This window comes from Pithys albifrons, chromosome 2, assembly GCF_047495875.1.
Source record: "Pithys albifrons albifrons isolate INPA30051 chromosome 2, PitAlb_v1, whole genome shotgun sequence".
NCBI classification, from domain to species: Eukaryota; Metazoa; Chordata; class Aves; order Passeriformes; family Thamnophilidae; genus Pithys; species Pithys albifrons.
The window spans coordinates 100,455,985-100,481,453 of record NC_092459.1 but is presented as its reverse complement, the minus strand read 5'-3'; the positions used below and the strand labels follow the sequence as shown (position 1 = coordinate 100,481,453).

The window sequence follows — 25,469 nt, the reverse complement described above, 5'->3', positions numbered from 1 at the left end:
CCCCTCTGTTTCAAACTTCATTTCTGTATTATGCTACAACAGTCTGTCTTACTGGAGTAGTGATGCTCACCAGTTGAAATAAATCCAATAAGTAAAATACAGAAAACTACAAATATGTTGGTTTCTTTCATCAATCCAAAGCTGCCTTAATCCACCACCTTTCAGCCTTGGAGCCTTAAAGGAATAAATTTCAGATAAATACAGAATAAAAAAATCTTAAACAGAACCACGAAAGTGAAATAAAAGAAATTATTTAAAAATTAGTTTTGTCTTCTGCTTGAGAAATTAGCTTTGGATCCATGCCTTGAAAACAGAAGCAGGACCTGTTATTTATTCCCCTGACAGCCAGTGCTTTAATTTCTTCCTGCCTTTTCCCTAGACTGCTCATCATATGCATGGAACTGTTGATATAGAAAAGGAGTGGTGGTGAATTTCAAACTTGGCATTTAAACTGTAACTATAGTATGTTACTTTATGAGGATGAAGTGTTACATTTCAAAGGATGCCTGGCAACATAGGATTTCACCATGAGTCTAACATGATGTACTAGATTTCAAAGAGTGGTTGAAGCACTAAATGAATTTCAAATTAGCAATAGGAAATTCAAACCAGCATTGCTCTGAACTGGGTTTGCTGTAGCCACTGACATTTCTCATCTTCTAAGGGTGTTGTCTCAATTCAACAGAACTGTAGTAGTTCTACATCTCAGAAAAGAAGAGGTAAGGAGGTAATTTCTGTGTTGCACAGTGTAAAACTCTGATCTGTATCCAGAAAAAAAATTGCAATGCTCAAGACAAGGTTTCCCCTGGATTTTAGTTTTGCAGTTAACCTTTTATACTGGGCACTTTTTCAAGCCTTGTAAGTCTGGACTGTGGTATTTGATGAATGGCTATTTAGTGTATGTGTGACTTTTACACTATAGTTCCTTCAACCTACTAATGAACTTTGTGCCAGTGACCTGAATAATTGGTAAAAGTGAATACAAGGTGCAAATATACTGAGTCTGAAAACAGTAGATATAAGGTGGGAGTTACATGTCTAAAACATTGTGTACACCACTTGAAGGAATTCACAATGTTCTTTGACAAACAGAGGACCTGCAGCTTCATTTATTTTCAAGTTCTCATATTCATTGTGCTACATTAAAGTTAATATTAAACAGAATGAACCAGAGGTTCTCCTCTACTAAATGACATCCGTGGGAAAAGGGAAGGTTGGGAGGAAACAGCTCCTGTGAAACTTTCTGAAAGAATGGTCCAAACTTGCTGTAGAATCTGCTGATATTAAGGCCATCCATCCACTTTTTGCTGATAGTAAATATATGGAACCTGAATTAACAGTTCAAATGTGTATTCTAGCTGTTCTAAATTGACAAGAGACTAGCCTATATATAAGCTTTTCTCATCACAGCCCCAGCCCCAAGTGCTCTAATTTAGCTTCTCTATGCTCTGGTTTCATGTGTGGTCATTTTTCCAGTCATTCTGTGTGCAAGATTACAGCTGCTCAATGTCTGAAGGAATCACCTGAAGAATAAGATTTGTATTAGTGGATTGATAAACAGTAGCTTGGTGGAGCTCTCTTAATTCTGTACTGTCTAACACTAAAATTCAGCAGACTATCTTATAGTCCTAAGATGGTAGTATATTAAATTGCTTAGTTTTAATAGACTGTGCTATTATCATTGTAGTGCTTCACTTCAGCCTGTGTGAGCATTGATCTCTTTGGGTTTAAGTGAACAATTAGGTGAGTTTTAGAATAGAAAACTTACTAATTTTACTTTATTTCGTAGCCAAAGTGAGAGAGAGGAATTTGAAACAGAGTTTAAACAAAAATATGAACGAGAAAAGCTTCTGCTGACGGAGGAAAACAAAAAGCTTACAAATGAACTTGACAAGGTAAGTTCTGATTTTTGAGTCCTGAATTTACAACTATTGTATGCTATATACAAACTGGACAATATGGAGCTGTATTGGTTATTATTCACTCTTAACTGGTAGCAGAAATTGATGTTCCACAAAAATTGGTGATTAATACTTGATTTGAATAGAGTATCTGCATGCATCTGAACTTGACAAGATGTGTGCACACATTTGGGTACATATTCCCCATATATGCGTGGGAATTTAATTAAATGGTCTTACAGTTGGGTAAGATTAATTCTAGACAACACTGTAAGCAAAAAAAAAGGGGTTATTTCATTATATGACCCAGATATAAAAATACATAGTTAATGATGTGATTACTTAGAGTATATTTGCATGTCAATTGTTGTGAAATACCAGGGCCCCTCCCACCCTTTGAGATTAAGTGTTACTTTGAGATATTAAAAAATCACAAATGATAAGTCATATTAATTGAAGTGTGTTGAGCAAGTAATGATTATGATTAGTGCATTTGGATTGTCTCTTTATTGTTCATTTTAACAGGTTATTCAAGTTCATTGTGGATTATCCAAGTCTTGCTGAACTTGTCTATTATTTTTGTAATGCATTAGATTTTCTAAAAATATGATGAAAGTACAATGTTCTTCAAAGTAAGCATGTTTGCATGTTTGTGCTCAAATTAAAGCGTATTTTCATACCAGTGTAAGACACATAATAGGTATGCCTATATGTAGGCTTCGTCCCAGGCCAGTAAGAGCCTAGTCACTGATAGTTTTTGTGCTCTCCCTCTCTCTCTCTCCACCCCACTCCATTTAGCTTTGTATTTTTCTTGTCAAATGGCATTCTATAAGTAGGCATATTTAAATTATAAATCCATTTAAATTATAAATAAGGTGTGGAGTTATTCATATTTGAAGTAAAAAGCAAAACAGATTTAGAACTGGCAAATTTTTTTCTTGTTTTGAAATGTTAATATATTTCAATACTAAAAGAAGCCTTTCACCTGAGATTCATTCTCTTAAGCAGGCCTTCCTACAAAATCTGTCTGGTCTCTGATTCCATTTTGACTTTCTGAATAATAATTCAATAAAATGAAGGTTTAGTTCCCAATACCAGCTTGAGTTGGCTGTGGCTTTTGTCTTGCAGAATGTGCACGTGTGAATGGGAGCTGTGTGAATGTGAGAGGTTAACTGCTAGGTGTAACATACTGTACTTAAAGATGTGCATTTCATTTCAATTTTCCTGTCTGCCAATAAGTAAAAGGAAAAATAGGGGAATGTGAAACACCTGGAGAATCTCAGGACTGTCTCATGCTTGTATCTGTTAAGTCTCTCTTTCTCCATGGTTACTAAACAAGGGAGAGGTTCGACAGTCTTATCTGAGCTGTGACAGTTTTTATGTCTTTGCTTTGCTCTTTTAAAGTAACTTTTTTATACAGAACATTCCACACCTATATGGTGCAAAGCAGAAACCTTCTAAGAATTGTAGAGATATGTGGAGGCTCAGAAAACTGATTAATTTGGTAAAAATGTAGTTCTAGTCCTTAAAAGTGGCCTTTCAATACAGTTGAGGCCATAGGTGAGAAGAGATTCTGGCTTTCATTGTTACGTGGTGTTTATTGTGATGGACAGTTTGTAAAGCAGATGTATGATGTGGGTGAAGGAAAGATATGACTTTGAGTCTGCACAGAGTTGCAGTCACTGCAGTTTATACTTTCAGTAAGTTGTTTAAATTCTCCTTCAGCTCACCACCATGTTTGAGAGACTGAGCATGAATAATCGGCAGCTGGAAGAAGAGATGAGAGACCTGGCTGATAAGAAGGAGTCTGTAGCCCACTGGGAGGCCCAAATTACTGAGATTATCCAATGGTGAGTACTCTGCTCCTGTGTCATTACAGAAGCCCCTCAATATGTGGTGGGTCTGTTGCTGAGTTTTTGTCTTTGCACATGGCACTTTGGCAGCGCTTGGGTGAAATCTCACACCCGTCTGGGGTTCGTGTGAGATTTTAATAATATGCAAATCCAGAAAGTTTGTGTTCCTCCTTAACAGTGAAAGTGTCTTACCAAATAGAGCTTTTTAAAGTGCAGAAGAATCATGGTGGTTGGGTGTGGCTTGTGGCTGTTGAAGAATGCTGAAGGGAATCATGTGCTGAGCTCATGCCTCCGAGAGGGAACATGCCTGGGAAAAGTAGTGGCTGAGAGCGTTTGTGTCTCTGCATTAATTTCCTTCATCTGCTTCCCATGTGGCAGAATGAAACAAATACGGTGCAACTTTTATGTGAGTTTTTTTAAAGGAGGGCATTTGAGACTGCCACAAAGGCCGTCAAGTGATGTTTCTAATAGTATTTTTCCTAAATAATGGCGTTATATTTCTAAGAGGGGGAAAAAAAGTGGAAACTATTCAGAGAGAAAGATTATGTATTCTGGGTTTTTTATCTATCTATTTTATCTCTCCATGCCTGCTTATTTCCCCTTCCCTTTAATGGTCCATTGCAGTGTTTCACATCTACAAACCAGTTTGCATTCAGACTTTTTTTTACAGATCATCCAGTTTGGGAAGACGTCATTTTCATATACTAATCTTTTATCTGTTACTACTTGATTTTTCCCTGCCCCCATTTATCCCATCTCATGGTAGTGAAAAAATCTCATTTGTCGTGTCCAGGCAAAAGTGGGAAACACTGTTTTAGTGAAGCTTAGTTTGGTATTGCTGTAATGTCAAGGATTTTGTTGTCCAGATACAGAGAAGTTTGGCTTTTGATATTGCCATGTGAATACATAAGAAGGAATTTAAAGGGTCTGTTTTGTGTATGTTCCTTTTATATCTTGTCCCTCATAACTGTGAGTATAGTAGATGACTTGTGTCACAGAAATTTTTTAAAAAGTAATTAATTAGTCAATTTCTGGCCAATTAGAATTGTTTATTCAGGAAAAAAATCAAGGTAGAAAGTGAGACAAGTCTATAATTTCACACTTCTTACTGTTTTAAGGTAGTGCTTATCTGTCATAATGCACCAAGGTAATCAAATGCAATTTTTCAGATTTACATGTGAAAGCACTCATAAAATTTGGTAGTTACGGAAAAAACAAGTATGAATTAGTTGTGGATAATTTTGGTTAACACTATGTAAAAATGTACCAACAGCCATTAAGGAGGACGTACCTTCTCCATTTTATGAGAGTGTTTTATACTTTAAGATGTACCACTTTAAGATGTGGTTCAGGTATATGATAAAGCATTTTTCATGTTAGAGATGTCACTGTGGCAGGGTAAAAGGCTTTGGCCTTGACTTTTTTATTATTTCTAAAAGTAATAAAAAAAGAACATGCAAGACTTTCTGAATGACAGCCACAATTTTGCTGATCCCATTCAGTAATATAGTGTCTTTTAAAAGTATAGAACTAAAAATTAAAGTATTAAGTGGAAAAAAAAATAAAACTACTGTGGGCCGGCGTTAAGGAGACCAAAAAATCTGGCTTGGTTCCATTTTGTCATCAGTATACACATTTAAATTTTCATTCTATACTTTTCTCTGCTTATGTTAAATTTTTTTCATCTCTGTGAGGCCTTATCTCAGGTCACATTTTTTCCTTGTTGTGTTTAGATTTTTCCATGAGTTATACAGATAATCTGGTCATGTCCATCTGCTGTCCTCAGAATTCAGCAGTGCATACCAAAACTAGGTCCGTCTCTGGGGAACATGGGGTGCTACATGAAGTATTCAAGCATCTCTTATAAACATTTTAAAAGGAAAAAAACCCACCTGATTTTAAAGAAAGCTAGTCTTATTTAATCAATCATAAGCCTGTGTTCTCCTCAGAAGAGCATGGAGTTTAAATCCGCATCTGTCACATCTTCGGTATGACAACAGAATGGAGCTGGCAAAGCAGGGAAGGGCTTATAGGCACCCTCTTCAAAACTAACAGATTTTTCACATAGTATTACATTAAAAGAAGTATTTTGGGTGTATACTTTGCACCTCTTGAAAATTGCCATTTTCTCTGTGTACCATGATTCAGGAAGGATAGGAGGCATAGATGAAATTAATGACTGGGTTTGTAAACAGTTTGCTCAGCTGCCTGTGGTAGTTCAAGGGATTCCTTCTAGCCCTGTTTGGAGCAACACAAACCCAGGGAGTCTCTTACTTCCACTAAGTGCTTTGCCATCTTAATAGATACCTCTCTCAGGAAATCTGCCCTGATACCTGAATCCGTGTTTTGGGTGGTTAAGATTGTCACTTCCTTCATGATCCCGTGGCCCTTCTAAATTGCTATTTCTTTCAGATTTTGTAACTTGCGAGGAATTTTAATGGCCTATCACATTCTCTTTGGCCTTCCCCTGCTTTCTTACTCTGCTTTGTTGTATCTGTTTCAAAGATAATGAATGAATGCCTTTTAATTTCACTGCTATTGTCCCAAGTTACCTTAAAATATAGGCAAAGTTTTAAAATAAACACTTAAATCAAACTTCCATTGCAAATTCTACTGTGGGCACAGCAGACCCTCCCAGATCATTCAGCCTTAATGGAGCTATTATATTGACAAGTTTATGTTAGCCAAATCACTCGTCATTTCTTGACAAGAGTAAGAAATATTGAGGCTTTTATAGTCGGCTGTTAATTTTCCTATGGGAGATGGGAAAAGAGATTCATTGCATTGGAGGTTAATGCAGTCACTTTAAAAAGGAATCTTTTAAATAGCCACAGTCCCTTATTTGTGGGCTGTGCAGAAAGGAGGTCGATGGAAATCTTGGTAGTGATTCCCAGAGTACTTGGCAAGAATCTTAACTTATTAATCTCTTTGGGAGGGGTCCAGGTAACCTAGTTGCAAAAGTCCTAATGTAGACAACTAACATAAATCCCATGACTGGTACTGGAGAAGTCTGTTTTCTCAGAATTGATTGGAAAGGAGGCCTAGACAACTTGTTCAAATGGATAATTCTGTGTTGCTGCCTGTTTATGTGGATGAGCTAAATGCTACCTGGTTTACCTATAGAACAGATCTTAGGCTGAGATTCAGCTGCCCAGAAGCTGTGACTGTTGTTTACCAGAAGATTCAGTTAATATTTTCCTTGTCAGCCAAATATTTTTTATTCTGTGGTTGATTTTATCTATAAAAAAGCAAGACAAAACTATAAGCAAACAAAAATATACAAACTTCTCCCCCTCCAACATTTTTGAACTAAATCAAACATAAAAAATCTGGTTGCTTTCAGAAGAAAGCACACATAAATTATGGAAAAGATTTAGTAAAAATTCTGGGCAAATTCATCTGTGTTAACTCAACACAGGGAAAATTCTGAACATGTTCTGTTTGATGTAGGAATAATCAGAGGGTAATTATCTCTAAAATAGAAATTTTGGAGGGCAGGGGAAAATTTCAGGGCTTGGGAGCAGAGTCAGGTGTCGAAAATTTTTAGAGAAATAGTTTTAAAAGACAAATTTTGTTGGAGATGAAGGATAAAAGAAAAGGTTAAGTCTGGTTTGAGCATACTAGTACAAAGATAGGAATTTAAAAGTATTGAGAAACTAGAGGAGAATTGGGAGATGACTCTTAGATTTCCTTGGAGTTTTTAAATCAGGTAAGATGGAGCATGATGTAAAAGCCCCAGGGCTTTGAGACCACTCCTGCTGAGTAAAAGTGTCTAGTCCTCTGGGTCTATTTTGTCTTGTAAAGTAACCCAGCTGGAGACCCCAGGAGTCTGACTTTCTGAGCATGCTGACAAACAGCATACTAGATAATAGCCAGTGGTTATTTGAAGGTTGTAATGGTGTTATGTTAGCTCCAACCAAAAAGTTAAATTTAATTTTGCAGGGACTTGTACTCTATTGCTCTTCTAGGTTCTTTGTAGTTAATGAACTAAGTTTGCAAGGACAATTAAATGTGAAAAAATGTATATGACATATGAAAACAGAACAGTTAATCTGAATTTTCAGTAAAGAAAGAAATGACTGGGTGGAACTTGAAGAGCTTTTCTTCCTTAGGTTTCTTGCTGTGCTTGTCAGGGCTGTCTGTTAGAATAGGGCAAAGAGTAAGAGTAACTTTACCATTCTTGCCTTTTTTTTTTTATCTATTTTTTAAGCCAACCAAATGAAAGAACCCCAGCAAAGCAGTAACAAATAAAAAAGCTCTGAGAGCTCTTGAGTCCACTTAATGTTTCATCGATGGGTGTCATTATTGAGAGAATTTTGCCATCTAGTGGACAACAAAACTACCTCAGCTCAAAATTGTACTGTTTTTACTCTCTTTTCATAGTCTGAGGTGTTCCATTGAACTCAGTACAGATATTTGTAAGGATTGACTTTACATTTTCATTTTCTAGATTTCTACATGACTGTGGAACGTCTCTCTGAGGTTTTTGCATGTGCAGCTTTTCAGCATTTAGAGCATTCTGTTCACATAAACCAAATACTGAAGAGGTTTTTCACCTTCCATTGGGAGGGATCTATTACGGCATGATAAAAGTTGACCAAGAATTGGACACTTAGAATTTTTCAGCTTCATTTAGAAAAATTAAAAGATAAGGCACCAATTCAATTTTATTTTTTGTTATGACCTTATTCCTTTTGTTCTGCAAAGATTTTAAGTGTCATTAAAAATTGAGAAAATCAAATGCTGATTCCTAAATCTCTTTCCCTGCTTATACCTCAGGACAACTTACTCTCTCACCTTGAAAGCCTCACATTCTCTTTATTCTTGCTTATGCGTTTTTCTTTTCACATTGTATTTAATTATGTGCACACCCCCCAAAAAAGCATCTTAAGCTACTTCTCACACCTCTTGCTCACTCTTACAGCCCAAGTGGTTTGTGTACCCAAGATTGTCTATATCTGGTTGTCAAAATGTGTCATCCAGAATGTTACGGGAAAAGTTGGTATGCTGCTTCCATTGAGTTCTGATATAACTTGGGAAAAACAGGGACTCATAATTTAATATAAAAACTCTCACTGACTTTCATAGTCAGGACATGCGGGGTTTTCCTAGATTCCTTCCCACCTCTTGAACTCTGAATTATAAGCAGGAGACAAAGAAGAGAATGCCGAAGGCATGAATAAGTGCTTACTTTTCATGTAGGGTGTGAGATTTGTGGGAAATGGTTGCTAATTTTGCCTTTGCCTCCTCTGTATTAAAGCAGTCTGACTTCCTTGTATAAATCTGAAACTGCACACTCAGAAGTCACCACAACCTGCAGATGCTTAACCCATGGCTTTCACACTGTGATCTTGCCCTAAAGCCACTCTGGGAATGCTCTTTTGTTCCTCCCTTGCCCATGGTAGTTCAGAGTATGTGCTCACTGTTGCCTCTGGGTGACTATCTGAAAATCTATGTTGAAATGTTACGTTTTTATAACTAATGGTAAACTTGTGAGTAGCACCATTACCATATTCCATGTGTGTGTGAACCCCATAGTATCAACCAGAAAAACTTACATTGCTTTGTAGATGCAAAGGGGTAAGCACTTTCTGCAGGGAGGTCACTACGGGACAAAATTAACCACCTGGAGAACTCTCATCTCCAGTCCAACATACTCAGGATTACAGTTACTAAGGAGAGATCAGGAAGCAAGGATAAGTGAATTTCATTAAATAGAAAAACTATTTTCCCGCTTTCTTAAATTTTATTTTAAATTTTTTGAGGTTCATTACTTCGAGCACATCCTGTATATACTCAGTGTTTGGTGCTGATAGACTTAACTATGATCAAGCTGCGGTGTTAGACTGCTGGTCTCTGAGACCAGCTCAGGAACTTGCATATGTCCTTGTGTTGCAGAAATGAGTTTGCTCTTCTGTGGGCAAAATGCACATGTTCAGAGCCAGGAATGTAAGGAAATAGGGTGGGAGGGGTGATTTTGGGTTTTTTCCTGTTTGTTTGTTTGTTTTAGGTTTTTCATAAGCTCCTTAGTTTCAGTGAATTAATTTTTTACTGGCTTTCTTTTCTGTTAACACCTGAGGCAGAGTGAAGAAAGAACCTTCTGTTGTAATTAATCACAGAAAGTTGTTGTTCTCTCTTTGTAACTGATGATCAAAGAATCTGAAAACCAGACATGTCTCCTCCTTGTTGTCTCTACACCCAGAAAACATGTCTTGATAGAAAGCAAACTTGCTGGATGACAGAGCCTCTTCTGGCTTATGCTGTTTAATAACATTAGGAGTAGACTCTCCCTATTTAATTAGCGTTTCTTGATGTAAAATCACTGTTTGATTTAACTACTAGTTCTTCTACTCAATTGGTACAGTAAAGTCAACGGCTAGTTCCAATATTATATGGACAGTTGGATTGTTAATTCCTGGTTGTGAATTTTGTCTTAATTTACTCCCTAAAAATGGGTTGAATTGTGAAAGGTTTCTTTCCCAAAGTCTTTAATTTCAGGTAGCTGATGTTTATACTGTGACATATATTACATATTTAGATACGTAGTTCTTCAGTCTCCATTCCTTGTCTTATTGATGCATAATGTTTCATAGAACTCCACAAAGCAGCAAAGTTCTGCGTGGTTTTCTGCGTGTGTTTTGTTTGTTGTTTGTTTGTTATCTTATGTTTTGTGATTTTTCTATTCTGATTTTATCAGTTTCTGGTTGTTATTTTGTAGAAGAGATTTCTGTTTTTTCCTTAGATTCTTTGGTTTTAGCACCTTTTTCTTCTTATGTAATTGTTCAGGGTAAGCGATGAAAAAGATGCTCGAGGTTATCTTCAAGCCTTGGCCTCTAAAATGACAGAAGAGCTGGAAGCCCTGAGGAACTCCAGTTTGGGGGCAAGAGCTACAGTAAGACTTTAATTCCGTATTTCAGAGGGGGTTTTCTGGAAAAAACCACTAATTTGATAGTTTCAGCTGCAGTAATAATCTTTCTGTAGAGTCTGTGTTAATGAAAAGTTAAACTTTCCCAGAGCTTCCCTTCTGAATAAATGAATAGCAAATTTATTGTTTATCAATTAATTAAACACAGATGTCTTTGTTGTGTGATTTAATCTATTATATTGTTCAAGTAGCTATTTTATAACCACGTATGAACTTGTTGAAGGAAAACACACTTTGGTTCTTGAAAAACCTTCAAGTCTTTCACTTGTGAATCATGGATGGACTTTGTAGATGTCATTTGAATCAAGGCACATCAGAACTAGAATTCGTAAAATCTCTTTGCTTCTGAGATCATCATAAAACATTCATCTTGCCTATTTATTACTAGACTTCAAAAATAATAGTACTGTTAACATTACTCTTAATCTTTTAATTTTAAAGTACTTTGGAATTAATGAACTCTTACGTTAAGCACATAATAGACTGAGAAATGTAGTTGTTGAAGTTACATTCCGCATTTTCAGCTTTCTTTGCTCTTACTCTTTCTTCTCCCTTTTTTTATTCTTCACTAGGACATGCCCTGGAAGATGCGCCGCTTTGCCAAACTGGATATGTCTGCGAGGCTGGAGCTGCAGTCTGCCCTTGATGCTGAAATCCGAGCCAAACAGGCTATTCAAGATGAGCTGAACAAAGTCAAAGCTTCCTGCATCTCTACAGAGTGGTAAGATTGAACTGTTCTGATGCAAATTTACTTGGATACCTCTCAAAAAATGTCATCAAATCATTATTTTGACTATCTTGTCTGTTAAAATTTGATGATGAATGATTACACTGGTTTCAACACTGGTGTAAAAAAAGCCCATGTCTCTCATAGTTCAGCATAATCTATTAGTATCCCAGACACTGAATTAAAAAACAAATTAAAAAAATCCCAAGAAAAACTACATGTGGTCTTTTTTTCTCATTTGCAGAATACAGGCTCACACCATTACTCAGAAATTAGAAACATGAGCTATTTAGTTGGTATATAAGAACAATTAATTCTGTTTTGTTGGGTTTTTTTTAAATAAGATACCATCGTGAACAGGTCTGAACAGATTTCTGAATTCATTCTGGCATTTGAAGGCATCATTAACCTTGCTGAGCATTAATTTTTAAATAGCATACAAACATGGACAGAAAAAAGTGTTTTCTCAATACTTACATAAGTTTTTTTTTGTGTTCTTTTGAAGTAAATTACAAGAATCTGAGAAGAAGAACATGGAGCTGTTGGCAGATATTGAAAGACTGAAAAAGGAGACAGAAGAGCTTAGATCAGAAAAGGGTATGACAGCTGATATCCAAGTAAATAGCATGTTTCACATTGGTTGGGTACATCTTATCAATTAAGTGTCACTTTGCAACTGAAATACGATACCAACAGACTCTGGTGTACAAAATGGGAGCACAATTGCATGTTAAGATGTACCCACAGCAGTTGCATTTGCACTTCTAATATTTGTAATACACTTCAGTTTTGTTGATATACTTGAACCAGTAAGGTATTATTTGAGTTGGAACAGCATTGTTTTTATTTGGCATGTGTATGTTGATTTACTGCCAGAGAACTCTTAGAAGTATAGATATATTTCTAATTTTTTCTCCTTAATGATGGGTGAAGGTATTTAGATTTCAATACTGGCCATAGGGTTGTTTATTTATAAATGTTTTAGGTCTGTCTATACACAGAGAGTAAACAACTGCAGAGGAATTCATAGCATTTGTTCTTTTCTGGGATGATTTTGTTAGCACATAGAGAAAGCACATTGGCTTTGTAAGCACATAGTGAGCAGTGTTGTCAAGATTGCTTTGCTGTGGTATTAAGGGTATGTTTATGTTTTTGGGATTACTGTTGCATCTGGCAGTATTTTGCATTGTTGCTGGGAGAAGAGACTTTTTTAAAATTCTACAATGAAAAAAATCATTAAGAGTTGATTAATGATTTGGCTGATTCTTTGCAGTTTTTTTCAGACCAGATGGAATTACCTAATTTTCTGTAGGGAACTGTTTGAACTCCTGAATTTCAATACCCTGGCAACAATTGCTGCATAGGGATGTCCAATACTGCAACCCAACAGCATGTCCACCTATAATGTATTGCAGTTACCATTCATCTTCTATATATATATATAGGCCTCTATGTGCTGATTGACTGGTAAAGATAATCCAAACCTCTACAGAATATTAAAAAATTACTGGTGGCAATTGGCAAATAAGACTTAGGGAACTGATAATTGTTTGTCTTAATGCTTAGTATGGAAACCAAGATTATGCTTCTACCAAGTGCTTGGAGAAAAGCTCTTGATAGCATCTCACTGGAGATAAAAATATTTTGTCATGCTTCGTTTTCATTTATATGTTCTTGAGCTGTCTTAAATATTATGCATGGTTACTTGACTTCTGAAATATTCCTTTGCATTAAGTAATCTGTTAGGAATTTATAATTAACACTTTACCCTGTATTTTTTCCAGTGTTTAAAAACTTACTGTTTTGGTGAAAATAGAGATAAACATTTACTCTTTTCTTAAAACAGCCAGCAAAAAAAGTACTGTTGAAGGAAAAGTTAGTAATGGTTTTTAACAGAAGTAAATTAATAATATTCTACTGCAATTATTCAAATATTTTGATGGAAATGCACCTTAATCCAAAATCCTTACCATCTTTGGATTTGGTTGTCTCTTAAAAAGAAGAAATACATGTTTGAATCATGAATTGTATAGAAAATTCAAATGTAGTACAGTGGTAGAGTAACTTCCAATGTGTGGAAATTTATTTCTGGGAAGGATTGCTTGGGTTAGCACTTGAATCCTTTGCTCTTTATAAATATATTCCAGAAATTTAGCATGTGGGAAAAAGATGTCTAAAAATGATTCTATGAAGTAGCAGGTAATTTGAAAATTATTTTTAGTATTTTATTGGAATTTGAGTGTATTTATATTTTAAAGAGGAAAAGGTTCTTTGTAACCTCATCATTCACTGTGGGTTATATTTAGAGCAAACAGGGTGGTATGCCTAGCTAGAGCAAGACACTGACATTTTTACAAAGAAATAAGTGACCTTTGATAGCATCATTCTTTCGAGATGCACACAGTCCTTCAGGCTTTGGTCATAGTAAGTATAGATATGTATGTGTATATAATCTATTTACAGCATTCAGGAAAATAGAGTTTATACACATGTGTGATTTATGAACACCCATACAGCAACTTGAATTATGCCACAAAGAAAAGAAGAAAAAAGAAAGAGATGAAGTAAGTTACAGTGAGAGTCAGGTTGTGCCAGCTGCTGTAGCTCTGGGGGATGCAGCATTCCCGCTCCTCTTCCTGGCTGAGCATCACTTAAATGATGCTGTGTGACAGAGACATTTACCCAGGACTGTATTACTCCTGGGTGTTAACAGTGAGAGGGGGCAGGCAACAAAGAGCATGGCACAAAGAACTCATCTTCTCGGGAAATGCAGTGTGTTCTGGATGTTTCTGTGGAATCTTCCCTGTTGGCTCCAGCTTTCCTGCAACCACAGGATATCCCACGTGTGACCAGGTCAGAGATGGCACCTGCTGCATTAGTGTGGGGTGCAAATGGACACGAGCACATCAGTGCCCTCTGCTTAACAGACATATTCATACAGTGTTTTCAAACTGAATTCACACCACACAAACATCCCAGCTTGGAAAAGGTTAATTAAACATACACAAAATCTTTTGCTGTGGAAAACAGACAAAATGTGCAACTTGTTTCAAAAAATATAGGTGTTTCAGGTGGACACTCAAACCCTGATTCAGCAAGGCAAAGGTCCTCCATGAAAAGGTTATTTTTCTGTAGCTTAAAAACCTGCTGCTGTTTTCTAGGTGTAAAGCACCAAGACTCACAGAATTCTTTCTTGGCATTTTTGAATGCGCCTACCTCTGCTCTGGATCAATTTGAAGTAAGTGTTACAACTATTCTAACTCTGTTAGTGGAACTGCTGTTGTGTGCAGGTTATATACATGTTTGCTGAGAGTTTGCTACTGTATTTTAATTGTATTTTCCCCCATTTATATTTTTGTATAATAATGTGTGAGCATTGTTTGTCATTTACAGTGCTGGCTGCCTTCTTTTGAATGCTAATAATCCTAGTGAATTCTCTCTCAAACCTTGAATGCAGAATTTTGCTTGATTTTATGGTGAACATGGAAAGCATAGTTGTCCAAATGGCTTTTCTTTGTATTCAGAAAGATGCTAAGTAATGCAGATAGTGGTTTGGTAAAAATGAGAGAAAATATGTAAATTATCTTTGATTGTATCCCACAAAGTCATTGATAGTGTTTATTAGGTTGGTTTCATCTGTTCATTTTGCACAGGTCTGTAAAATCCAGATAACTGCTATTCATCTCCTCTCCACAGACCCTATATACGTAAAAAAATGAATCTGTTTTATACATTTGTCAGTTTTAGACAAAAGAGCAGATTAGGTAGAAAGCCTGGAAGAAAAAAAATTGAAACAATTCTGTACATTTATTGTCTTCTTTTTTAATCAACACCAAACAATGCATCACTTTTCTTTGAAAAGAATGTCTGTGGTGAAATATTGGTTAAACTGAATTCAGAGGGGACGAGGCACCACCTTTATAGTTGTACCTTGGTCTGAAGTTTGCCCATTTTTTTCCTGATGTGTGTACAAGGTCATTGCATTTAGCTATGAAAGAGCATACTCCCTGATATTACTAATGTCCCAAAATTTGCTTTCTTTTCATTATGTATTCATTAATTCATTGTTCTCACTTGAAGTCCTCACAATTAACACAATTTTTAAGTTTTCTTTTTAATCATTTTTCTTACAAGTTGCTTTCAATATAAGAATTCTCTTGGAGTATAGGAATATTGTTTTATTGAGTGAATGCTGCAGAAACACTGGGATTTTTACACATAGCTTGTTGATTAATTGTCTGTGAAAGGCAATTAATGAAAACTTACTGAGGTAACCGGTATTGCCACTAATATTTGCAATTCTTTATTTTTGCAATTTTATTTATATTGCACGGTTTTCTTCATCCATCTCTTTCTCTCTCTCTCTCTCTTTTTTTTACTGCTGTTTTCATTAAAATAGGATTCCTTTTCCTCCTCTTCATCCTCATTGATTGATTTTATGGATGACGTAAGTCTGACTTTCAACCCAGTAAATCCCTTAATAACAGATCAGTTGATTGATTTGGAATATTCAGACATTAATACAGTCAGCTTAAAAAAATCTGCAAGTCCAGTGGAAAACAGAGTATTTCTGTAATAGCACACTTACATCTGTTTATATAGATAGGTGTTCCATTTTAAAGTAAATGTTTTTCTTTAGGTGCAGGTGAAAAATTCTTAATTACAAACAGTTTTTCTGGTAGGGAAAATCTGCTTTTAGGCCTTAGCTATTGATATGGCCTGTGGAAAATGATCCCAAAATCACTGGCATATTTATTTTATTTTATTGCTTCATATTATTCCTTTATCATTAGTTGTTTTCAAAAATTTTCTAATCACTTCTGTTAAAATGTTCTCCTTACACACTGGTGATTTCTGTAAATTCTAAAATATTCTCTCTTTTTTAGCCTATATTGTGAGAAGTAATTTTCATTATAACTGAAGTGACCTTACTACTTCTTATTACCATTCAAGGTGCAGGTTTTCTGTCAGGACAGTGTTTAAATTTTCCAACTAGTTAATTGCATACTAAGGGAATTGAGTTAAAAGCTGAAAATTGACTGCATTATATTTCTCCCAAAGTGAATAGTAGACACATAAAAGTAATTAAGAATAAACTTTCTGAAATCAAAGTATATGCTATGCATCCCTGGTAGACACCCATCCATTGCAACTCTGTAGGTACAGTGTGTGTGTGTGTATGTCTGTCTGTGCTCGTGTATTTGTTTGTGCACACATTTATTTAACAAAGTGTAATCCTATTTGCATTAAAATGTGATATAATTAATTTTATGTGAGAAATGTCTGCTGTGAAGGATGTAGCAAAGTGGATGTAGAGTATGGGCCTATTCTAGTGCTTTCATTTCCTTTCACATACTCTGAAATCAGAGTGCTTTCCTTCTGGATGCTTTTTCTCTCTAAGTCAGGTACATACCCTAGACAAAATGTGGAGTTAAATCTATGGTATCACAGGAGACATCTGCTTATATTTTTGTATAGCCTATGGAAAACTTTAAGCTTGCTATGATATTGTTGGAATTTTCTTATGCAGAAAAAAATGAGGGTACAGTTTCCTGTCATGTAAATCCACAATAAATGAGTAATATTCACATCCTTTGTCTGGATTAAAGAAGTGTTCTGTGATACCTGAGTATTAGGAACACTTAGTTTGTATCAGCAGGTTCTTTAATAGAAAGGTACCTTTAAAAATATCTAAAACTCTGTCCCAAAACCTGTTAAAAGAGAGATAAAGTACATACATATGTGGCAGAGTAGCTGATACTGTTTTATTTTTCAAGGGGAAGCTTAGGATGAGAATATTTTCCTAGTTGCTATCTAGTTCAATTTGAAAGACTTAAGCACTTTATTCTGTATTTACTTTTTGTTGGTTTTGTTTTTTTAAAAGAAGGCAGCCTTTTTTCTCCACAAGCATTTTGACATTACATTTTTTTCTGTATGCAAGTGAGTAATTTTCAACTGTTGCTGTACATCCCTTAAGAACAATTCTTGATTGGTCCACCCAGATCAAATCTGTGCAGATACCCACCTTCTAATCTCGGCTAACATTTCAGATATCAATGTGTATACTGTTGTACAGAGGTGATTTACGTGGAGTCAAACTTTCCCTGTTACATCTTCTATTTGAGTCCAACAGGAGTGTTCTTTCTCAGCTGCATTGGGCAAAAGTGTATCTCTGGACTGGGGCTCATGTCTTTAACACCAAGGCAGATTTTTTTCTCTGACAAAATTCCAGAGGAAGAGAATTGAGTGTTCAAAGATGGGAAGAGAACCTTGCAGACAAATAAAAGACATTCTGTCTTTGTTAGAAAGAGAAATAAAGCTGATCTCTGTGTTAGTAGGTGAAAGGAGGTGTCATTCAGTTGGGCTTAAAGTCAGTTTTTCATCTTTAATTTATTGGACAATTACTTGATTCATTCATAGAGTGATAGTTATATAGTCTCTGAATTATCAAAATGAATGGTGATTCATGATTTACCTCATTGAGTTGGTTTAGTATCAATACATTAAATGGACTTAAAATGAGGGTACTAAAAATCCCTGCCCACTGAATGTGACCTCTGTTCCCTTTCCAATGGCATTTTGGTAGGAGTTGCCTTGAAGGGCAGTGCTTCTTGCAGCATCTCCAGAAGAATTAATCTGTGCTCGGTCAAACCGACGGTTCTTAATATTAAGACCAAGGAAGAATTAGAAGTCAGACTCATTGCATGAGTTTCAGGAAAGCCTGTTTTGTAGTCAGGAACCTGAAGTAAATATTAATAATGGCCTGTATTGTTTCTTCAAGGCTCTGTGCTTTAGGATAGGACAAAAAGTGTGTAAAATAATGTGCAGTTGCAGTTACAAGGCACTCTTTGCAAGATCTCTGGAGTCTATTTAGCATGTAGAGTGTGCCCACTAATGGGTTTGCTAGGGTGGGTGTGTCTTGTGTGTCTGCCATCCAAATAACAACTATTTATAGCACTCTGTGAATGACTGAAGCTAATTCTAATTTTTTGAATGAGGAAAACAGTAGTTTTGTAATTTCTACTGGAGAGAAATAAAAATAGATGTCCTGCTGATTCTGTAGCCTGCAGATGCTGAGCAGAACGTGGTAGCTCACTGTTCAGAGGAGTAGCAGTCACTGTTGGTTCCAGCTGTCCTGACTTGAGAAGAGGCTTGGTCAGGTTGGCAGAACTGATGCCTGGATCCTCACAGCTGGGAAAGTCTGTGCACGCAGAAACACCCCTTGTATCTCCTGTGCACACAGGGGCGTAGCAAGGGGAGTAAGAGTGGGGTTTGCAGTCCCTGGGTGCTCATTTTAGTGGAGAGAGAAGTCACCCCCAGTGACTCTAATAGCTCTAAATCTCTGCTGCTGTTTCTCCTGCGTGTTTCAGGCTGTCTCTCAGTAAGTCCTGTAGGTGTTAAGTCTCCTGTGTTCGGTAAAAGTGTCTGATATTACTGGTGTTGGGTTTTGTTTCTTTGCCAGGTGGATCTTCGAGTATCTCCGTAGCTACTAGAAGCAGTCAACTTGTTTTATTTAAGGATGAATTTGTGATTATTTAATAACAATAAAACGGAATCCTACTTTCCCTTGACAGAATTATTTTTCCCACACGTTCAAATAAGCTATTTTTTTCCTCTATTACTATCACGTTGTAAATTAAAGGTGGATTTCTTAAGTCCTCCAGCTGTCTGTCCTCACATGCAGTCCTCATGGGCTTTGGTTAGACTAAACAAATTTGAACTCTAGAAGTAGCCACAGAACAAATGATATTCTGAATTCTTCTTTTTTTTTTTTGAACAGAATAAGCCATAGTAGTGTATGGTGAGAGCTTTGACTTTATCTGCACATTCATAAGTCTCAAGTAAATCTGGTTTGTAATGATACTTTGTTTGACATATTGTGCCTCCAACAGATTACTTCATTCATATTGTTCAAACCACAGAGGTGCAAAGTAATAGTGCAATGTAGTCTGCAGTTTCCCTGCTATTGTCCGGTGTAAAACTACAGACCCGAAATAGTGGGGTTTTTTCTTTATGTTTCTCCCCTCTTGTTGCCCCAGAGTATCTTGTTTTTTAAATACTTGTAAAAATGGACGTGTTTGTGTGTGTCTAAACACTACCTGTGGAGATACAGAGCGAGGAATTCTGAGGGTGATGTATGTGTCACTGTGTGGTTTTGTAACATATTTTCCTTTCTTTGTTAAAGCGCTCTCCTTCCTGTATTCCAGCTAACAAAGGCAGACGTGTAAGAGGCTGTCTTACTCTATGTGGCCCTTTATTTCTTGCCTGTTGTGTCCATGCCTATGTTTCCTATACGTTGTATGGATTGTGTATTTACCTCACTGCATGTCTTGTGCTGCTGCTGCTGTTTGCTGCTGCTGCTGCTGCTGTGCTTTTTGTTGTTTTACAGCTGTGGGCTAAAAGCTTTTGGAGTATTTCATTTGATAATCCTGTGAGCAGAATATCACAGTAACAGGAGAAGATGCTTTGGGTGCTTTCTCATTTCAATGTGAAAGTTCTATGTGGAAGCTGATCAGATAGATGGAGGCTGGGAAGATGAGCAAGCCTCAAGTGATTGCCTGTTTATTTCCTTTCCCTTGACAGAAGCCATGTGTTAAGTATGGGAATTGCCCATAGAAGGTGGAAGTTTGACATTTGGGAGGCACATCACAGTAAATGATAGAAAATAGCACAGTACAAACATAGATATGTGAAGTGGGAATTGAGTAAATGCAGGATCAAGGAGGGGAGGAAAAATTCATACAGGGAAAACAGAGATGGATGCGTTGTAGTTGGTTGATCTAGAAAAGTCTTTGGTGTTTCAAAAATCAAGGTGGATTTTCAAATGTGTTCTCAAAGTTTTGTCAGACTGAATTCATACTAGGTATGCCCTGACCATTTTAAACTCATGCTGCCACTTTTGTTTCTTTTATAGACATGTCATGATAGGAATAAGTAAGCATACAAAGAATTTATATTGAATATTCAGTAAATAAGCAGAAATGCCCAACAGCTCTAATAATGTCCTTACCGGTGCAGTTCAAAGCACACTGCTCAGTGTCAGGCAAGCTGACAGGAACTGCTTGTTTTTGTTGGCTTGTTTTTGTTGGAGGTTATCTCTCCTCAAGATGTGTTTATACACTGGCCAGCTTTGGCTCAGACCTGCACAGGTGATGCACGGAGACAACTATGCACAGTCCTGTGGACTACAGTTTGGTACGAAATACTGAAATCTGCTTTTAATAATCCAGGGGATTAGTTTAAAACCAATTTGAATGGTGTTAACACTGTTTTCATAAACTGTTGACCATAGTTGAATGATGTTGCTTTTTGCTTGGTTCTTCTCATTAAAGCAATGAACCTGAGATTACTGCATCAACACAGCTTAAGGCCCTGTTTCTGCAGTAAAGGTGGTGGTTAAATTCCCTTCGAATTCTGTAATGGAAGATCAGGTTCTGTGTGTTTTGTGGGCTTTTTATGTTCATAAGTAAAGTAAAAATACATTTGTTACTGTTTCAGCAGTTGTTTTCAACCACAAAGGCTTTGTAGCACATTCCAGAAAAGTTCCATCATTCATGTTAAGCTCATACTAAGTTTTTTTCACAGACACCATGAAAATTCTTTGGTATGCAGATGCTACTTTGAAAGGGAAAGCTTGAAGTATTTGGAAACATTTATTAGACAGTAGATTAGATCTCTGAATTTAACTTGCAAAAGAAAAGGAATGTCTGTTTCTTGCTATGAAAAAATTTGCCTACAGTTACTCATTGGGCCTATTTTTTAGTAACTTTCTCAAGGAGAAGGTAGAATTGTTGAAGGTTAAACAGTCTTTGAGTGGGCTCCTATTTATCACATATTTAGACTGGAATAAAGAAAAGTTTAAAAGAATTGAAACATGTTATGTGTTTGGGGATTTATTACTTAGGGGATGATGTTTCTAATACTGGGTAAAGCTCTCAATTATTACTTGCTTCTGATACATATGAGCATAAAATATTGGCTTTACTGCTAATTTTTGCCTCAATGCTTGGAACACATGGTCTGTGTGTAGTAAACAGGTGTATCCCAGTGTGAGAATTTCCCATTTTCATTTCAGAAATACTTGCAGGCATGTTAATATGCCTGGGTTGATTAAACTGATGAACATTCTCCACCTGATAATTCTTTTTCAAGGCTATGGTAAAACTACAAGACACCACACTTAACTCACTGCTATTAAAGAAAACTAAAAAGAAATACTTGCAACTGCACCTGTTTGCTACTGTGATTCCATTTCTGGAGAACAGGACTGTGTATGCATGTACAAGATTGGCTTGGCAATACATTTGATTCTCAAAAAGCAGTAAAGTTTGTGGAATTCTTAGTATTGTCAATGGCAAATGAGACAAAAACCACTGGAATGTTCAAATGCTTTGTGGAAACATTGCTGCATATTTTAGTTTGTCTGCAAGCTAACCAAATCCGTGGCAGTGGAGAACTGATGATAGCATTGCTCCAAAGAATCCAGGCATGCCTTAGAGCCTTCTGGAGGCTCCAGCTTTTAGTTTGATTATTAGTGGAGAAAAGCATTTTCTTTTTTTTTTCTTTTATATAGATAATTTCTCATAGAAAACTTTATGAAGATTTCTTGTTTTCAAGGGAGCATCCTGCCTTCCCTGATTTTTTTTCAGTTGCACTAAAGAAGTTGACTTGTTACTTAAGATACCTGTTTGTACCTATATATACCTTGTTGTTCAGTGTAGCTCTGTGTTTCACTTAGTTTCATTGCATATATCAAGGACTAGGAAAATATTCCCCTGAAGAAACTGTAGTCCTGGTAAGGATGTTTTTGTAGTTCAAATGGGGCACAAAACCCCCTCAGTTCTCTGTGAATATAATGCTAGCCTCGGGAAATACATTATTTCCTCTGCCTTTTCTCCTTGCTTTCTCCTGAATATGTTTGCAGCAATTTACATGTTCTATGTGGGAATTCATTTCTAACAAACCCCTACTAGCAGTGGACAAAACCCAGTATTGTGTAGAAAATATTCACCCTTAAAAAATGCTGGATTACAAGTCCCTTGGAGTGTTTATCAGACCCCTGAACTAGCAGCTCTTGTGCATGTGCTCACCTCTCAGCAGAAGCCTTGGTGTGTTTATATCTAATAATTTTCATTGCATTTTTGTGGTTTTAATTAGGAAATTGCTTAAAACTGAATTTCTATCCTCTCAGTTCTCTCTTAGGATTTCTACTGCTCCCATATCTTATTTTGGTAAGAGTTGAGAATTCTTTTTATAATGATGTCTTTGATTTATTTCTTTGGTTGTTGTTTTTTTCTCTTGAATTGTTTTCCTAGATTGATTCAGTTGAGAATTTTACATTGTCTAATACTCCATCACGGGATGAAGACAGCAAGTCTCACCTCCATTCAAGATCAAGGTCTCCTTCTACAGCTAGTGAGATTGAACCAATCGAGGTACTTCAGTGTTGAAAAATCTTTCTCTTTTTTTAGGAGTAACAGTTTCACTTGTACAAAAACTACTACTGCAAATCCTTTAGTTTAGGATGAAGCTCACTCTTCTGCAGCAAGACTCTTTAGGACCCTGTAATAGCCTTCTGCAGTAGTGGTGAACTGTATTTTGGGGAATGTTGCATTTCCTTTCACATATGGTTAATTGAACAGGGATGGGAACTATGTTAAATCAATTACTAGTTACAGTCTCTCTTCCTACCATATCCTCAGTCATGCATATTTAGGAAATGCTGGCACAAAGATAATGTTTTATTGTAGTTTGGAAAAACACACTTTGAAATCCTGGTGAAAGTCTTGTTATTACAAAATCTTAACCAAACTCTGCAACTATAATAATCTATCTCTTTTCCCTGTTAAAAAATTTCATTCTGTAGTTATTTCACATTAGAAAATATCCAAAGGTTTAAGATAATACAAAATTGTTTCTGACTTTTAGTAGATGAATCTTACATGTTATTTTTTCTAAGTAATAACATTTGTTTTTCTGAGTCCTTTCTTGTGTTAATCAATTTGGTTTCATGGCTTATATGCTTGGAGATGGAGTGGGTGGGACAATGCAGTCTTTTTCCTTTATTCAAGCTATCTTTGATAGTGTGTACTTGATGTTTTATTGATCCTTTGGGGACTGTATTTAGGTTACAGACCATCCTCCTCGTTCAATTCACACACCGACCATGAGGACAGCGTATATTGGATCGGGACTCTCTGCACCAAAGGTATTCTGTCAGGCATTCACACTCTGTGTGTGATAAGAGAGGAAATGTCACTCCTGAGCCACAGCTTCAGAACTACTTATCACACTAAGCTGACCAAAACTGCCTAGAAGGGTTGTTTGTAGTCAAGCTGGTTGCTTTCTAAAATTTAACACCTCCCCCATTCTTACGTTACGGGGTGTGACAAGTTGCACCGGGAATTCCACTGTAGCAGTACACAGGCATTTGATTATAAGAAAAGCAGTAGTTTGGTCATTAGAAAGAGATAAATGAGCCAGAAAATGAAGAAAGTTAAATGGATATCCTAGGGAGAGAGTATTTTCTGACAAACCTGCCTCTATCCTCTGCATACAACAAAACTGGAGTCATTGCAGACCAGTCTTGGATTAGCAGGTCTATGTGCTAATTAGATGCTTATTTTTGAGAAAAGGCAAAGGGTAAACCTAAAAATGAAACCATCGATTTGCATTTGTATGAACAATATAGAGTGAGCATTACAGCCAGCGCTGCAGCACTGGGCTAGGAGTAGGGTTTCCAGTTTTATTTCTGTATTTTTACTTGTATGAGTACTGACTTTACTTCAGTTGTTGAAATCATGTTGCTGGTGGCCAAGTAAGCCAAGCCAGTGTATGCTAATTCTCAGTGAATTATGTATCCCAGTGGATTATGTGTATTCAAGCAAATGTGGAAAAAGATGCAAGCTACTAAAGGAAAAAATTTCTCATAAACATTTTGGAAGTGACTTAATCTTCTGTATATTTAAAAAAATGACAGTTTTTCTGCAACTCATCAATGACATGAGTAAGCCTTTCTAATAGATCTGTTTCTCTGCTTTGATAAATTTCAAAGTAGCAGAAGATTCATTTTTTAAAGGAAAGCTTAAAAGGTTTGAGCAGACAGTGTTCTGTTGGCAGCATATTAGTAGATCGATTAAAAAATACTGTAAGTGCACTTGGAATCACATGAAACAGATTTCACTGTACACATAATTTAATTCTTGCAAACATTTTTCTCAGCATGTAATGATTTACTTTACAATTTATTATGTCCCCTAGAAAACCTGTTTACTTTTTGACTGCATGAGTTTTTAAAGCTAAGTATTGTTTCCCTGCAAGTTTCAGTGCAAGACATCCACCTGTAGACAGAAAGCTTCCATTGTAACAGTAAAGCTGTTGCTAAATATAAATGTTTGAGCCCTTAGCTGTGATACCTTACACTGTGAAAAACAGAAAAGTGAGGAAAGGGTTAACATACCTCCACCTTTGTCTGCAGAATTGTTTTATTTCAGATCATGTATGTGATCCAAGATTTTTGGACAGTCTTTGCTGTGCCCTTTCTCCCCCATAGTTACTTCACTTGGAATTTTTGTAGAAAAGCAAAGTTAGCTTCCTGGATTTTATGCATCGTACTGTCACATTATATAGTTATTTAGCCTTTTTGTAGTAGTATCAGCACGGCCATCCTTGAGGAGAGGGAGGGAATTAAACCACTTACTCATGAAGTCTGTGTTCCCAAGAAATAACAGGAAGATAAGCCCCTTCAAAATCAACTTCATCTGTCAACTTCAGCTCTTGCTTTTAAATTGGATGTTCTGAAATAGCCTCTACCAGACACCATAAAACTGAATTCTGTCATGCTTTCTGTCATAAAATGTGGAATTTTTAAGAAGTGTGCTTTTTTTCTTTGAACTAAGGCAACGCTTCTTACAGAGGAGCACTGAATTTGCACCTCAGAAAATACTATTGTGGGTTGACCTTGGTTGGCAGCGAGGTGCCCACCAAGCACATACGTACACACATCCAATTTCTAGAGTGTAATGGAATCATTTTGGCAGCTTTCCTATCTGCAGTGGAAGCAA

The 25,469-nt window shown here is 36.4% G+C and overlaps 1 protein-coding gene across 2 annotated transcripts in view; it reads left to right on the top strand.

Moving 5' to 3' along the window:
* The window catches only part of CDC42BPA (CDC42 binding protein kinase alpha), a 187,317-nt gene that overhangs the window by 129,665 nt on the left and 32,183 nt on the right, over positions 1–25,469 (top strand). For both annotated transcript variants that reach the window (XM_071579798.1, XM_071579794.1), the window contains 8 exons: positions 1,790–1,895; positions 3,627–3,751; positions 10,541–10,646; positions 11,252–11,400; positions 11,912–12,003; positions 14,568–14,644; positions 22,722–22,841; positions 23,534–23,614. In XM_071579798.1, the coding sequence (XP_071435899.1) occupies positions 1,790–1,895; positions 3,627–3,751; positions 10,541–10,646; positions 11,252–11,400; positions 11,912–12,003; positions 14,568–14,644; positions 22,722–22,841; positions 23,534–23,614 (856 nt within the window). The remainder of the gene's footprint in view (positions 1–1,789; positions 1,896–3,626; positions 3,752–10,540; positions 10,647–11,251; positions 11,401–11,911; positions 12,004–14,567; positions 14,645–22,721; positions 22,842–23,533; positions 23,615–25,469) is intronic.